Below are 12,979 nucleotides of genomic sequence, written 5' to 3' on the forward strand. Positions count from 1 at the left end.
GCATCTGAGAGGTGGAGGGGAAATATTGGAAAAGATTTAAGAAACCAGAGGTATATAAAGAAATAACAACGCCTTCCTATTGGCTACTCTTTACTGTAGCCAATGTTAATACGTGACATGCAATCTTTCAAGATTTTTCTATGCTTAAATAAAAACATGTAAAATACAGAGCTGCAGCTACAGGAATTTTTCCCTGTTCTACATAAAAAAAGAAAACTATTTCTTACAGAGAGCAGTTTATCTGGCCTCTGTCTCTGTCTCAACCTTTCTTTTCTCTCCACTGACTCTTTCTAAACTATCCTCTAGAGCCTCAACTTTTATAATGAAAATAGACTATGTTTCGCTAAACAAAAGACCATGAAGAAATTATGCCACCTCTCTACGAGGAGAAGTGGGTGTCGTCAGTGCAGTTTTAAATAAGATTTTTTTCCCCACTCTGCTATACCCTTACCATCTGTAACATACCATTTAGCACTTGCTTATTATATGTCCTATTTCATATCTCTGATTTCAAATCCTTAACTAGATTCAAAGTCTGTATAAGCCTCATACTTTCTTTGACTTCTAATCAGACTCGAGCTTATAGCAAGTTAGAACTCAATAATTGCTTTTTGTCCCTTTGGTTCTCTAATGGATGAGAGCTGCCTGAATCTGGAAATTCTCTTAATCGGAAGTGCCTTTTTAATGATTTATCCTTTCCAAGTAGGGCACGTTGGAAGTCCTTCCCCTGAAGAGCAGTGATTATTGCAGGCATCCCGGAAGAATTAAGAAAAGACACTACTATCATGAATGCCCATGATCTCATGTAGGAGAAAAGAAAAATGAAGTAGGATGGGGAAATGTTACGTACGGGTGGCCACCTTGGCAGTGATGGGAAGGCTGAGGATGTTGCTAATGACAGCGTAGACGCTGATGTTGTAGGTGAGACCTGGCTCCAGCTCCGTGATGGTGACACCACTCCAATCTCCAGGTACCCGCTGCTGGAGCTGGAGGCCCCCCAGGGCCATCGGCTGGTAAGAGATCACATATTCCGTCACTGCCATCGGCCTGTCCCATTCCAGCTCAATGGACCTGTCGCTGATACCAGCCACTCGCAAGTCCTCTGGAGGGGCAACTACCGGGAGGCAATACACAGATAGCATGAGCTCAGAGGACTGCCTTCCCCATCCTGGACTCAACTTTCTTCTTCACCTCTCACCCCATATACCCTGTCTATATGTCCTGCTCTGCTCACTGGCTTTGAGTGATTTGTAACTCCTTTTGTGGGCAGGTTCTTGTCTTTTCTGTGCTTAGTACCTCTATCTCCATAGGGCCATGAGTTAATCGTGTGCCGGAGCCAGCTCTTGCTAGCTTGTGAAAGTTGAATGTCAAATTTTCAGGAATCTTTCAAGACCATTGTTAAATATAGCCATCATTAAAGATTAAATTTTATAAACTTACGGTTAAGTAAATTGCATTAAAAACAAAGGTGATAAATACTCAAAACTCATCACTTTTAATTTATTTCACTACATTTTACTGTTATCTATGCCCTTGAGGTAATTTACATGTGTTGTACCTCTCTGGTGGAAATACTGTAGAACCGCCTTCTACTGCACAGCTGTTCCCGACCCTGTGTTTAGTGACATATGTCATGTTGGTAGTTTGAAATTGGCCGTGGAATGAGTATTTCCACCACAGAAACTGACAAATGCTACAAAGCAAGGTTTTTAATTTTTTCCCTCAGAGAGCTAATTATTACCTATTTAACAGCACACCACTGGCCAACATTTTTGGTAGTTTAATAAAGGTATGTCACCAGATTACCTGAGGAACCAATATTTGATTTGGCAAGTGGGAATAAAGGCTTATTCCTGGTTATCTTGCAAAATGTAAGAAGTCAAAACAGTAAGTCCTGGATGTCATTGCCCAATGAAGACATTCAAAAACCTTTTATTGTATTGTTTTCCCTTTTAAAAAGAGGCCATTTAAGTTTTGAAAGAAATGTAACTTGTTTTAGACTAATTTTTATGAGCCTTGATCTTGGAGATGATGATAAAGAAGCATTCTTGAGGGCTTATTTTTCTGTCTTGTCCCACATCTCAAATGTTACTCAAAGTATCACCCAAGAATAAACCTCCTTGACATAGTCTTTCATGTATGGTTCCTTTAGGAAGTGAAGACTCACCAGGAGTGTGGGTGTTAAATAATTGAACCTTTTAAACCCACTGGGAGGCTAACTCCTGCCTGCCAGTCATTGGACCTGCCCAGGATTAAATAAAAAATTGGGACAATATTGAAATAGTTGTAATTAACTTATAAATTTACATGTAGGGAAGATGTTAGGAGGTTAAAGAGTTGTCGCTGGCTTTGTGAATGTTTCCTCTGGATGTCCTCACTCTTTCACCTTCACAAGAGCATAAGACTGAGCCAGCTGTTATTCACAGGACTGTGTGTGTGGAGAATGTCTGTCTTCTCTGTTGTGCTCACACAAGTGCCTTCAAATAATCAGCAGAGGCAGGAATGATGAGCCCTTTAACTCAGACTCATAGGATGGAAATTAGGATCATATATTTGCAGCTTTGGTCATTTGCTTTGACTGTTTTTGCCCAAACCATTCATTGTAGAAAATAGTCTAGAAAGCAGAGCTCCCTGTGATTGGAGATAACAACTGCTGACTGAAACAAAAAAAACCTAAACATTTGTTTTTCTTAAATTGATAAAACTAAATGTATGTAAATGAGATTTAAATAATTAAATGATCATTTAGAAGCTTATACCATTTCTAATTCTGACATTATTAAAGTTCTGAACTGCACTAAGATTTTTGGGACAGCCTGTATAATGCACACAGGCCCTGGGCTAAGGGAAGATCAATTTATATATAGAATCTGTCAGTACTGCATGATTATATTGAGCATTTATTGTACACCAGGCACAATGCCAACCACTCTTAGGCAGACTATCTCATTTTGTCCCCTCACCTCTCAACACTGTGAGATAGGTATTATTATTATTACGATTATTTTACAGATGAGGAAACAGGATCCCATAGTCAGCAAACACAGAAGTTAGGATTTGAACCCGGCAATATGGCTCTAGAACCTCTTACCCAGTAAGCAATTCCACTTTACATTTGCACAGCATTTCACAGTCTATAAAATATGTTCAGACACACCATGTATGTGAAATGTTAGAGTCCTTTAATGGCAGCCCTAAGAGATAGATTGGGTAGATATAATTATCCCAACTTTACAAATGAAGAAACGGAGACCCAGGGACTTGCTAAAAGTTAGGGATTTGGGTTAGAATTGGTTCTCAAACCCAGGTCTTCTATGCTTTAGTGTTCTTTTAGCCTACAGTTTGTAGGACAAGTTACGGATTATGCCAGATGCCTTTTTTATTTACTCACAACCATTTAAGTAAACTATAGTAAAGGGGAATTCAGACAATTCTTTAAGATATGGATTCCTGACTGGTGCTTATCCTAGAGGTAAGAAACTTATTTTAAAAAGGATTCGCTACTGCCTGCCTCTTGTGATTTAACACAGCTGATTCCAACTTTCCTATGTGGGACTTCTCCTGTCATAGTCATAGAAATGGCCATGCCAAATTTCAAGACATCAACAACTCCTAGGGCACTTGGGACAAGTCAGTGTATTTCTTTTTGGTTCCTTCTTCCAGAAAATGAAGCTAATAATGATTCAAGCAGAGAACTTTGGGATTTTAAAGTAAAAAAGGAGTGTAGAAGGATTTTTTTTATCTTGACAGCTTAACTTGGCAAATTTTTTATCTTGAGACCAGAGCCTGATGGTAAACACTGCCTTCACTTGTGATGATAAAGCAGCAATAGTGTTGTTTGTGGTGAAAGTACTCTTGGGGCCTGTAGCTCAATGGAAGAAGCCATGACCACCAGCCCTTGCCCTATAACTTAGCAGCAGCTGTGTACATTAGGTGTCAGTAATTCTCATAAGATGAAATGATATTGAATATTTAAAAAAAAAACTGTAGAGGAGCCATATGCCTGATTCAATGAGTTGAGGACAGAAGAAAGTATATGTAGTCTTACTTTCTTTGGGGTTCCAACTTTGAACTTTGGGGAAGAGTAGGCAGTTAAAAGGGAATAAATTGTGGTTTGAAGAATTGGAATTGCTTATCTGCAAAGACTCCATGCTGTTTACTTTTTAGATCTTGCGTCAGTTGTGCACATATGTGCTGAGAGCTGTTGGAATGAGTTCCATAAAGTGCCTTGCTCCAAGTAGTGAGTAATTTCAGGTGCCAAAGGTTGGGCTGGCTGTAGTGCGGGCAGAGGCAGAGGCTGACGTTGATGGATCTCCACAGGTCTGAGTGAAGTCCAGGGAACAGCAATCTGGATTGTTTCAAGTCCCCGCTCTGGTGGTTCTTTAATCCTGCTGACTCATAGGGAGTTTGGGCCAGTTCACTGGACAGATCCTGTGCTAACCTCCTTCACTCGGGACAGATGTGGACAAATAGTTCAACATGCTTCTCTACCCTACCTCTGATGCCTTTTAAAAAAATCATTTGACAGGGCTTGGCTTTCCCACCGAAAGACTATTATTTCTTTGCGTACGAGGCATTTAAAATTTTCATTCCACTCTACTTAGCATCCCGGAGAGGATTAAAGAGTGCTAGAAGTTGGTAGGAGACCAGGGTTCTCATTCTTGCTCCGCCATTCATTAGTGGTCTGGCTCTGGAAAAATCTTTCTGTCTCTCTGGACTGCTGCTTTTTAAATTTGTAAAATGAGAAGCCCAGGATAGCTTCTTTCTATGGCTTGTTTTGAGCATTCATATTCATGAAATTTTTTGTTCTATTATCTTTACATGGCCAGAGAACAGAGGCAGAAAGGTTGAAATTTTGTCCCATGGCATGCTATGAGCAAAGATCAAGGCTTGGAGTCAAATATAGTGGCCTTGTCAAGGCTATTCAGTTGTATCCAAGCGCTAGTGGTCTAGAGGGCTCAGAATGAAGCCCACACGATGGGCAGCTATATGCTGTGGCCTTGCCAAAGAGAAAAGAAGGACTCGTGCTGGGGTATATTTTGTGGCTCTCCATGATTTCACCTTCCTTATTCTTCTCTCTCCTGTCCTCACTCCTGCTGGCGAGGGAAGCAGTAACGCCATGGTGTGTGCATCTGGCCAGAAATGTCAAACAGTGGGTAAATTGTCCCCTCTCCCACAGCCTTCTCACAAAGAGCAAGCAAAGTAGCACTTTAGATAATGACCTAGATACTTCTCTGGAAGAGACCTGTGGTGTTTGGTTTAAAAGGCAGGCATTGAGAGCAGAACCTCCTGCAATGAGTGATGGCTCCAGGGTTGCTATAGAAACAGGTAGAGGTTATGCAACTGTCCTTCCTCACATGCTTTTGGAACTTGTAAAGTAATTCATCTGGGCCTCCAGAAGTCTTCTTCAAACAGCACAGAGGTAATGTGTTGGAGGTAACATGTATTCATGGTTTGGGAACTCAACACAGTTGTGATTACGCCAGCAGCTGCTGAGTTTTCCCTGAGTGACCAGGTGGGTTTATCTCTAGTTCAGTCTGGATCAGATTGAGATTTTGTTTGCAAATGGACCCATTCTTGTAGAAAAGCTGGGTCAGGAATATGGTAGATTTATATAGCCCAACAAAGATTTTTTTCTATTAAGAAGCTTGTGGGCTACAGAATAGCCATCCATAACAATGGCTCAAGCTAACCCTTAGCATCCTGTGATGGGGCCACATGGAGCCTCGTCCTGAGGCTGGAAACCAGGGACATGTCTCAGCCTCCCCTTGCCAGCAACTCCCTAGTGATTGGATTCAAACAAGACTTAACTTAGTGATGAGGCTTAACTTCTGTTTGGATTTTCCTTTGGAACAATTGGTATAACAACTCTTTGTGTTTTTAGAAAGGCATTTCAGTTCAGTAAACAAAATTGAGAGTCTAAATAAAATAACAATATGGGAAAAAATTAAGGAACATGAAAAGAATCATTTTCCTAAGCAGTATGTCACTGTTTTGTTTTTTCATTATTGACATTGATCTTTTAAAAGAATGTAAATTGAAGTTATCGGTGTAGGGACCTGGTCTGACTGGTCCACTTATTTAGGTGGGAATCACTGGTGATGCTAAAGAACAGAAAGCTGGGGAAGCTGGCCTTCCAGGAGACAACCCATCAGGTTTAAAGATATTTGATTGCTATTATTTTTTTATTTTAAATCTTCCCAGTGGGCACTCTGAACCTACTGTTATGGATTCAATCATAAATGGAAAGGATCAAAATCAATCACTTAACCTTATACATAAACAAAACGTATCAGCAAGAATCACTGATTCAATCAGAAGAGGATGAGCAATAATCATCTAATTTTAGGTAAAACAAAAATCTCCAGTGAGGTATTAATATTTTTCCCTCTGTTGGATTTAGATCTTCATTTCAGGACATCGCTTTTGTATCAGTTTCCACAGCGTTAGACTATGGATGGCATTGCTTCCAATTTGCTCGATGTCAGCTGGAACAAAGTGAGTCACAGCCTTTTAATAATCTGTACTAATTGTTAGGATATGAGTTGTTGCTTGATGCCTTTAGGATTTTATTCCTGTTTACATTTAATTTCTTTCTAGAAATACTTTTATTTTTTCCTGTGAGGACACTCAATCATTTCATTAATAGTAAGCCCTTGTAATATGTGAGTTATGAAATAACCAGAGTGCTACTTAGTCCATTTACCACAGACTAAACTATCCACTCTCTTGTGCAGTAGCATTGGAAAAGGATGTGTCCCTGGAATATGGCAATAGGCAAGGAGGGTGCTTGGGGGCAGGTGGAGCCCTTGGAAGCCCCCTGAACTGGAGAGTGGGGGCCCCATGGTGTCTCTTTGTTTTCCTCCACCTCAAGGACAGTGGAATGTTGTCAACATCATTTGTGTTGCCTTGCTCCAGTCTCAGGGGTAAGATCCAACTTTCAGCCTAAACTTGACCTTTTCTGGTTTCTGCCCTTTCTCCCTTAAGTCCACTTCATCAATTGTGATTGACTCAAGACATCGGCTCTCTTGTTAAAGCAAATGAGCACAACCTGACAGGGAATCATTCAGTACCTGATTCCACCTTTCCTCCCATCTCTATTCCCACCTCCGATTAGTTCACCACATGCCCTCTGCAGCCCCCCTTCCTATCTCCCTTCCTACCTGCCGAACAGTCAGGGCCCAGGTAGCCGTCTTCACAGAAGCAAAGCCCCTCCTGGCAGTGTCCTCGCCCGCTGCAGGCGTTCAGACACTGCCGTTGACTGCAGTCCTCCCCCATGTAGCCCTCCTGGCAGAAGCAGGTGCCATTGGCGCATCTCCCCTGCCCCGAACAGTCCCCGGGGCACCTCAGCTCACTGCAGTCCTCGCCTGTGTAGGGCTCTTCACAGACACACTCTCCATCTACGCAGAGCCCCCGGGAGCTGCAGTCTGTCGGGCACCGGAGCTCAGAGCAGTCGCCCCCGCTGTACTCGCTGTCACAGACGCACTGGCCGTCCACACACACGCCCCGGCTGGAGCAGCCCAGCGGGCAGTAGGGCTCGGAGCAGTTCTTGCCGAACCAGCCTTCATTGCAGATGCAGCCGCAGGACTGGAGGCTAAAGTTGCCGTGGCCACTACAGTGAGGGATGTAGTCCAGTTGTCCTGGAACAGTCAAGGAGAAGGTCAGAGGGCAGCAGCGGCACATCCCGTAATTGGCGCACGGGGAGAGGTGGGCAGAGACCTCTCCTCTCTCTCTGATCAGTTTTGTATGGCTGAGAGTCAGGCTCAACTTTGATACATAACCAATTCCATAAATATTTTCACCCAATCTGGATTGCCTGTGCCTAGCCCAGTGCTGGGAGCAAGGATGAATGAGATCTGGCCCCTTGTTCCCCAGGAGCTCACCTTCGGTGTGTCTTTGCTTGGGTTCCCTTAGAAGTCGACTTTGGTTGGGGACTTAGGTCAAGGTGATTTATTAGAAAGTTCTCCCAGGAGAAACCCATCAGGGAGAAGGGGAGATTGGGGAAGGAGGAGCCCAAGCCAGGGTATGTCAAGGGGGCAAAATCCCTGGAAGGATTTTGGGTTTAATCCTGCAGGGCACTCTGGCCACAGTGCAGGTCACACCTCACCATGGCTTGAGGGCTCTCCTGGGGTGGTATAAGTGCTCAACCTCTTCCCCTGTCTCCTTGGTTAGGCCACGGAGGTTCCCTCAGCCCAAGGAGGGTCCCTGACAAAGATGCCCAGGAGCTGGCTGTGGAGACTGATGGAGACCCCAGGGGATGTAGGCTGAGCACCGAGTCTGCTATGCAGGCCAAGGTCATATGCGCTACAGACCAGTCCTGCTCCCTCTCCTTTCTGCCTTCTAACTAACCTTGCTCATTTATCACAGCTCAGCACCAGGGTCACTTCTAAGGCTTCTCATAACTTCAGTATCATTTAGTTACTGTTTGCTGTGATCTTTTTGGATTCTCTGTATGTCTCTGTCCTAGCCCTTCCCACGCTAGAATGCAGTGGTTAATTTATCTGTCTAATATGAGTGAAATAAACTAATTAAGCATATACGAGCCCAGAACCTGCTTGGCATCCTTCTCTGCAGTTGACTCTGGGGATCTGAAGTCAAGTAAGTTATATTCTTTTTTATTTTTAATTTTTTTAAAAAAATTATGTATTTATTTGTTCATGAGAGACATAACAGAGAGAAGCAAAGATACAGGCAGAGGGAGAAGCAGGCTCTGTGGATCCTGATGCAGGACTCGATCCCAGGACCCCAGGATGACACCCTGAGCCGAAGGCAGACACTCAACCACTGAGTCCCCCAGGTGCCCCAAGTTATATCCTTTTTAAATTCTGCCACTTTACCTAGCCCCACAGTCTGTAAGGACACTGCACTGACTCGGTTTAACACGGTTCTTGCTTGTGGATTTTTCACCTCTGCCGGGGAGCCTGATGGGAGCCCTGGGCAGCCAAGAGTTCATGTCCACGGACACCTATGATTTCCCTGTATTCCTCAGCTCCACCGAAGAGGCAAACTGGCCTGAAAGTTCTCACTGAAGAATGGGAAGAATGGGAGACTGAACAAGTGGACTTTATCTTCTCTTCTTCACATTGTTTATTTACAGTTTTGGTTTTGAGGATGAGAAAGAGGTGAGAAAACTTGTGAAATATTTTGCCCCTCAGAAACTGCCCCTAATTTGGGTGTGCTTCAGGATGAACATGTCTGATACCCCTCTGGACGTGCAGGCTGCCCAGGCTCTGCTAAGTGTCATCCCTGCCACCTCCTGCTTCTTCCCTGTGAAAGCCTTGAGATAGTTTTCACCCTACAGAGGTGAGGTACCTTGAGGTAGTTTTCACCCTACAAGAGAGTAAGATGAATCCCTCTTCCCATTAAGGAATGAATGGCATGGGTCTAAGGTGCCTTCTGGATGAGCACGAAAGGGGACTAACATAATTTCTATTTATTAAGGGTCAGCTGAGGGCTGCCTGGGTGGCTCAGTTGGTTAAATGTCTGCCTTTGCTCACATCGTGATCCTGGAGTCCTGGGATTGAGCCCCACCTCAGGCTCCCTGCTCAGTTGGAAGTCTGCTTCTCTCCCTCTCTCTCCCTTTGTGTGCTCTGTCTCTCTTAAATAAATAAGTAAATAAGTAAATACGCAAATAAATAAATAAATAAATAAATAAATAAATAAATAAATCTTTTGAAAAAAGGGGGTTAGCTGGTAGCTGTTGCTTAAATGGTGGTTACCAGAAACCAGGATTTCATCTGAAAAGCCCAAACTTTATATGTAATAATCCCTGTCATTGTAGTCTATCAGCATTTGTAGGTGGGGAAGGAAGGCAGGGGCTATGTAACTTGCTTAAACACCAGCTAGTCAGTAGCAGAGCCAGGGTTTGAACTCAGGGAGTCTGGCTCTGAAGATGTAATGATTTCTCCCAGAGAGGTCAGCTCCCTAGTTGGTAAGTGTTTCTAGTCAGGGGGTGGGTGAGGCCAGAGGTCAGTCTCCTGGACACTCAGCCTTTGGGGGCGCGGAATCAGCTCTGCGAGCAGGTGTGAGTCCGCATGCAGGCACATGTGAGCAGGTGCGTGTGCATGCATGCACACCCATGTGTGTGTCTGTGGAGGGGGCTGGCACCTCCAGCGGGCGGGGGAAGATGGGGCCAGGTCCTCCGCGACCTTAATGACTATCCTTTAACTCTGACGGGAGCGAGGCTGAGGCTGAGCGAACAGAGCGCCTGCCTTCTCTAGTCCCTGAGGTGAACATGGAGAGATATCAATCCAACAGCCTGTGAAAACCAAAGATAAATGAAGACAGACACCAAATTCCCTGCTCGCCACAGAAGTTGCTGCGCTGAACCGATGTACCATTCCCGGACTCATCCCCCCCAAATCAGGTTAATGTATTTCAAACCGGCTGAGCCTTGTAGAGAATCCCCGCCCGAGTCCCCGGGGAAGGCCTGCATTTAGAGCCGAGACAGTGGCGGAGAGCTGCAGACGAGCGAGCCAGCGCGCAGGGGGACGAGCTGCACTCGGGGTGCGGGGCTGCCCCCCTGGCGCCCTGTCCCTCCCTCCACCCCCCACCTCCCCAGCCTCTGCGAGCCCCAGCCCCTACCTGTGGCGGCGCTTTCTGGGCAGCAGCTGGCGGTGCACTGGTCCCGCAGCAGCGACACCTCCCTCTCCAGCATCTCGATCCGATTCAGCAGCTCCTGCAGCACCCGGGCCGAGCCGGCGCACGGGCAGGCCTTTTTGGGGAGGTTGATCTTGTGGGTGAAGGTGACCTGGCTGTCGCGGTCGGACGTCTGGCCCGTGTACTGCGCCAGCGCCTCGTCTTCGGCGCTCACGTCCTGCTCGGCCGAGGCCTCCAGCCCCGAGGAGCAGAGGCTGTCCAGGGGCACGTTGATGTTGTACACGTGGTTGAAGACCACCGGCTGCTCTTTGCCCGAGGCGTTGTAGCTGGCCGCCCCTCCTTCCTCCTCCACCGCCTGTCCCTGGACCCTTTCGGTGGTGACCTCCAGCTGACACTCGGAGGGCTTGAGCAGGGAGCCCAGGAGGATAAGGTTGACGCCAATGAGCATGTTCTTCAGAACCACCGTTTCCCCGTCCACCCCCATCCTCTCCGCCAGAGCTCAGGGTTCAAGAGCAGCCTGCCGCACACAACACGGAGTTGGGGGAATCTGCAAGAGAGATGGAGGAGCGAGATGACCCCTGAGAGCTGTGCCGAGCACCACCGCTGGGGACAACCCTACACAGCTAGAGAATAGGCAGTTAAGATTCTTCATGGGGAGGTTGAGAAGCCTGGATAGTGGCTATACCAGGGTCACAAAAACCCAGCGCTTTGTCCCCAAGAGGGATGGATTCCTGAAAATGGACACTGCTTCTGCAGAAGGACATTTTAAAAAAAGATTTTATTTATTTATTCATGAAAGACATAGAAAAAGAGAGAGGGGCAGAGACACACACAGAGAGAGAGAGAGAGGCAGAGGGAGCAAAAGCAGGCCCCATGCAGGGAGCCTGATGTAGGACTTGATCCCAGGTCTCCAGGATCACACCCTGGGCTGAAGGCAGACGCTAAACCACTGAGCCACCCAGGGATTCCCCCAGAAGGACATTTTGATTTCCCAAAAGGCTTATCTAGAATGCATGCATCAGACCCTCAAGGGGGGCCAGTGGGCCCAGTACATAGGACCCGGGAAGGATGTTGACTGGGGCTCCGGGTATAGGCTGTTCCTTCAAGGATTGCTCAGAGCTATCAGGTTTGGGTGAGAAGTACGAGGAATGGCACCATGGAACCTCAGGCGTACCCTCATATTTTCCCACATATTTATTAGCAAGGGCCCCACCGGCCACTTCAAAATAACTTATTAACTCCTCTAAGCTCATGTATTCAATACAAGTTGACTTTAGAATAACCAACCAGGCAGATAATATAGTTCCAGGTAATTGTGGTTGTTAATAATCCTTGGGTACATTTGTGATTATCGGGGACTGTGTGAGCCCAACTTTCTTTTAATCTCATTAGTTTAGTCCCGGTGCTTTGTGACCACGGGGTGCCTTTCTTCCGAGGTCCTGTTTAAATTGCTAAAATAATGAATTAGCTCCTCTGCTGATTACCTAGTCACCAAGAACCAGAGCCAACGATAAATTTACTATAATGCAAATCAGTTTTACAGAAATTAATGTTTCTTTTTTATCCTCCATGTAAAAGAGGAAAGAGGCTTACAAACTCTGGTTCTAAAGGTAGTGTTAGAGCTTCTAAGAGGATTAAAGTGACTGATGGAGTACGGCTAGCTCTCACTTGAAGAAGACACGAATGATGGCTAACACCTACTGACGGTGCTCAGTGTCCAGACAATGCTGTACAGCTTGCACGTGATCTTCCTGGCTCTCAGGACAGCCCTCGGAGGGGGCCGGGTGATTATCCCCATCTCATGATGGAGGCAGTTCTGCCTCACAGACTGAACACCTGTATTCCTTAACTGCCATGCTCTAGTGCATTCCTTGAAAAGCATGTTCAATTTTTTGTTGTCTCTAATGGAAATTGTGTTAATTCTAGGATCTTCCTGGGGAATATTGCGATTAGGAAGTTTTGCTAGGGTCAGATCCAATGTCCCTTCCTCTGTGAAGCCTTCCCCTCCCACTTTTTCCCTTCTGTCCTTTGATCTGCTCTCCCTAATGAAGCGATGTTAAGCCCCTCTGACAGCATTTCCCACACTAGACCTGCGTCCCCTTCACCTCTTTCTCCCCACCCGGACTGCTAAATAGATTCTGACCAGACCATGACTTATCTGCAGCATCTGATGTGTGCCTAGGGCAGCAAAAGTGCTCAGTACATGGCTGTTTGGATGAATGAGTGGACGCCTGGAAGGATGAATAAACAGATGAATTAATGAGTAAACACCCAGTGAACAAAGGGCCTGAATCATTCTCCAACTTATTTTATCTCCTTCCATTACCCTCAAGTTATGCCCTATTGTTGTCCGTTTCAGTTCAACTGGACAATGTCTGAG

General features: G+C 45.5%; 1 protein-coding gene across 1 annotated transcript in view; it reads right to left on the reverse strand.

The window, feature by feature from the left end:
• TNR (tenascin R) overlaps nt 1–12,979 on the reverse strand; it is a 408,870-nt gene that overhangs the window by 77,377 nt on the left and 318,514 nt on the right. The window contains exons 3-5 of the mRNA XM_072830721.1: nt 10,585–11,146; nt 7,164–7,640; nt 851–1,114 (exon numbers count right to left, since the gene is read on the reverse strand). Coding sequence (XP_072686822.1) covers nt 851–1,114; nt 7,164–7,640; nt 10,585–11,083 — 1,240 coding nt within the window. The 5' untranslated portion in view covers nt 11,084–11,146. The remainder of the gene's footprint in view (nt 1–850; nt 1,115–7,163; nt 7,641–10,584; nt 11,147–12,979) is intronic.

This window comes from Canis lupus, chromosome 6 (genome assembly GCF_048164855.1).
Source record: "Canis lupus baileyi chromosome 6, mCanLup2.hap1, whole genome shotgun sequence".
NCBI classification, from domain to species: Eukaryota; Metazoa; Chordata; class Mammalia; order Carnivora; family Canidae; genus Canis; species Canis lupus.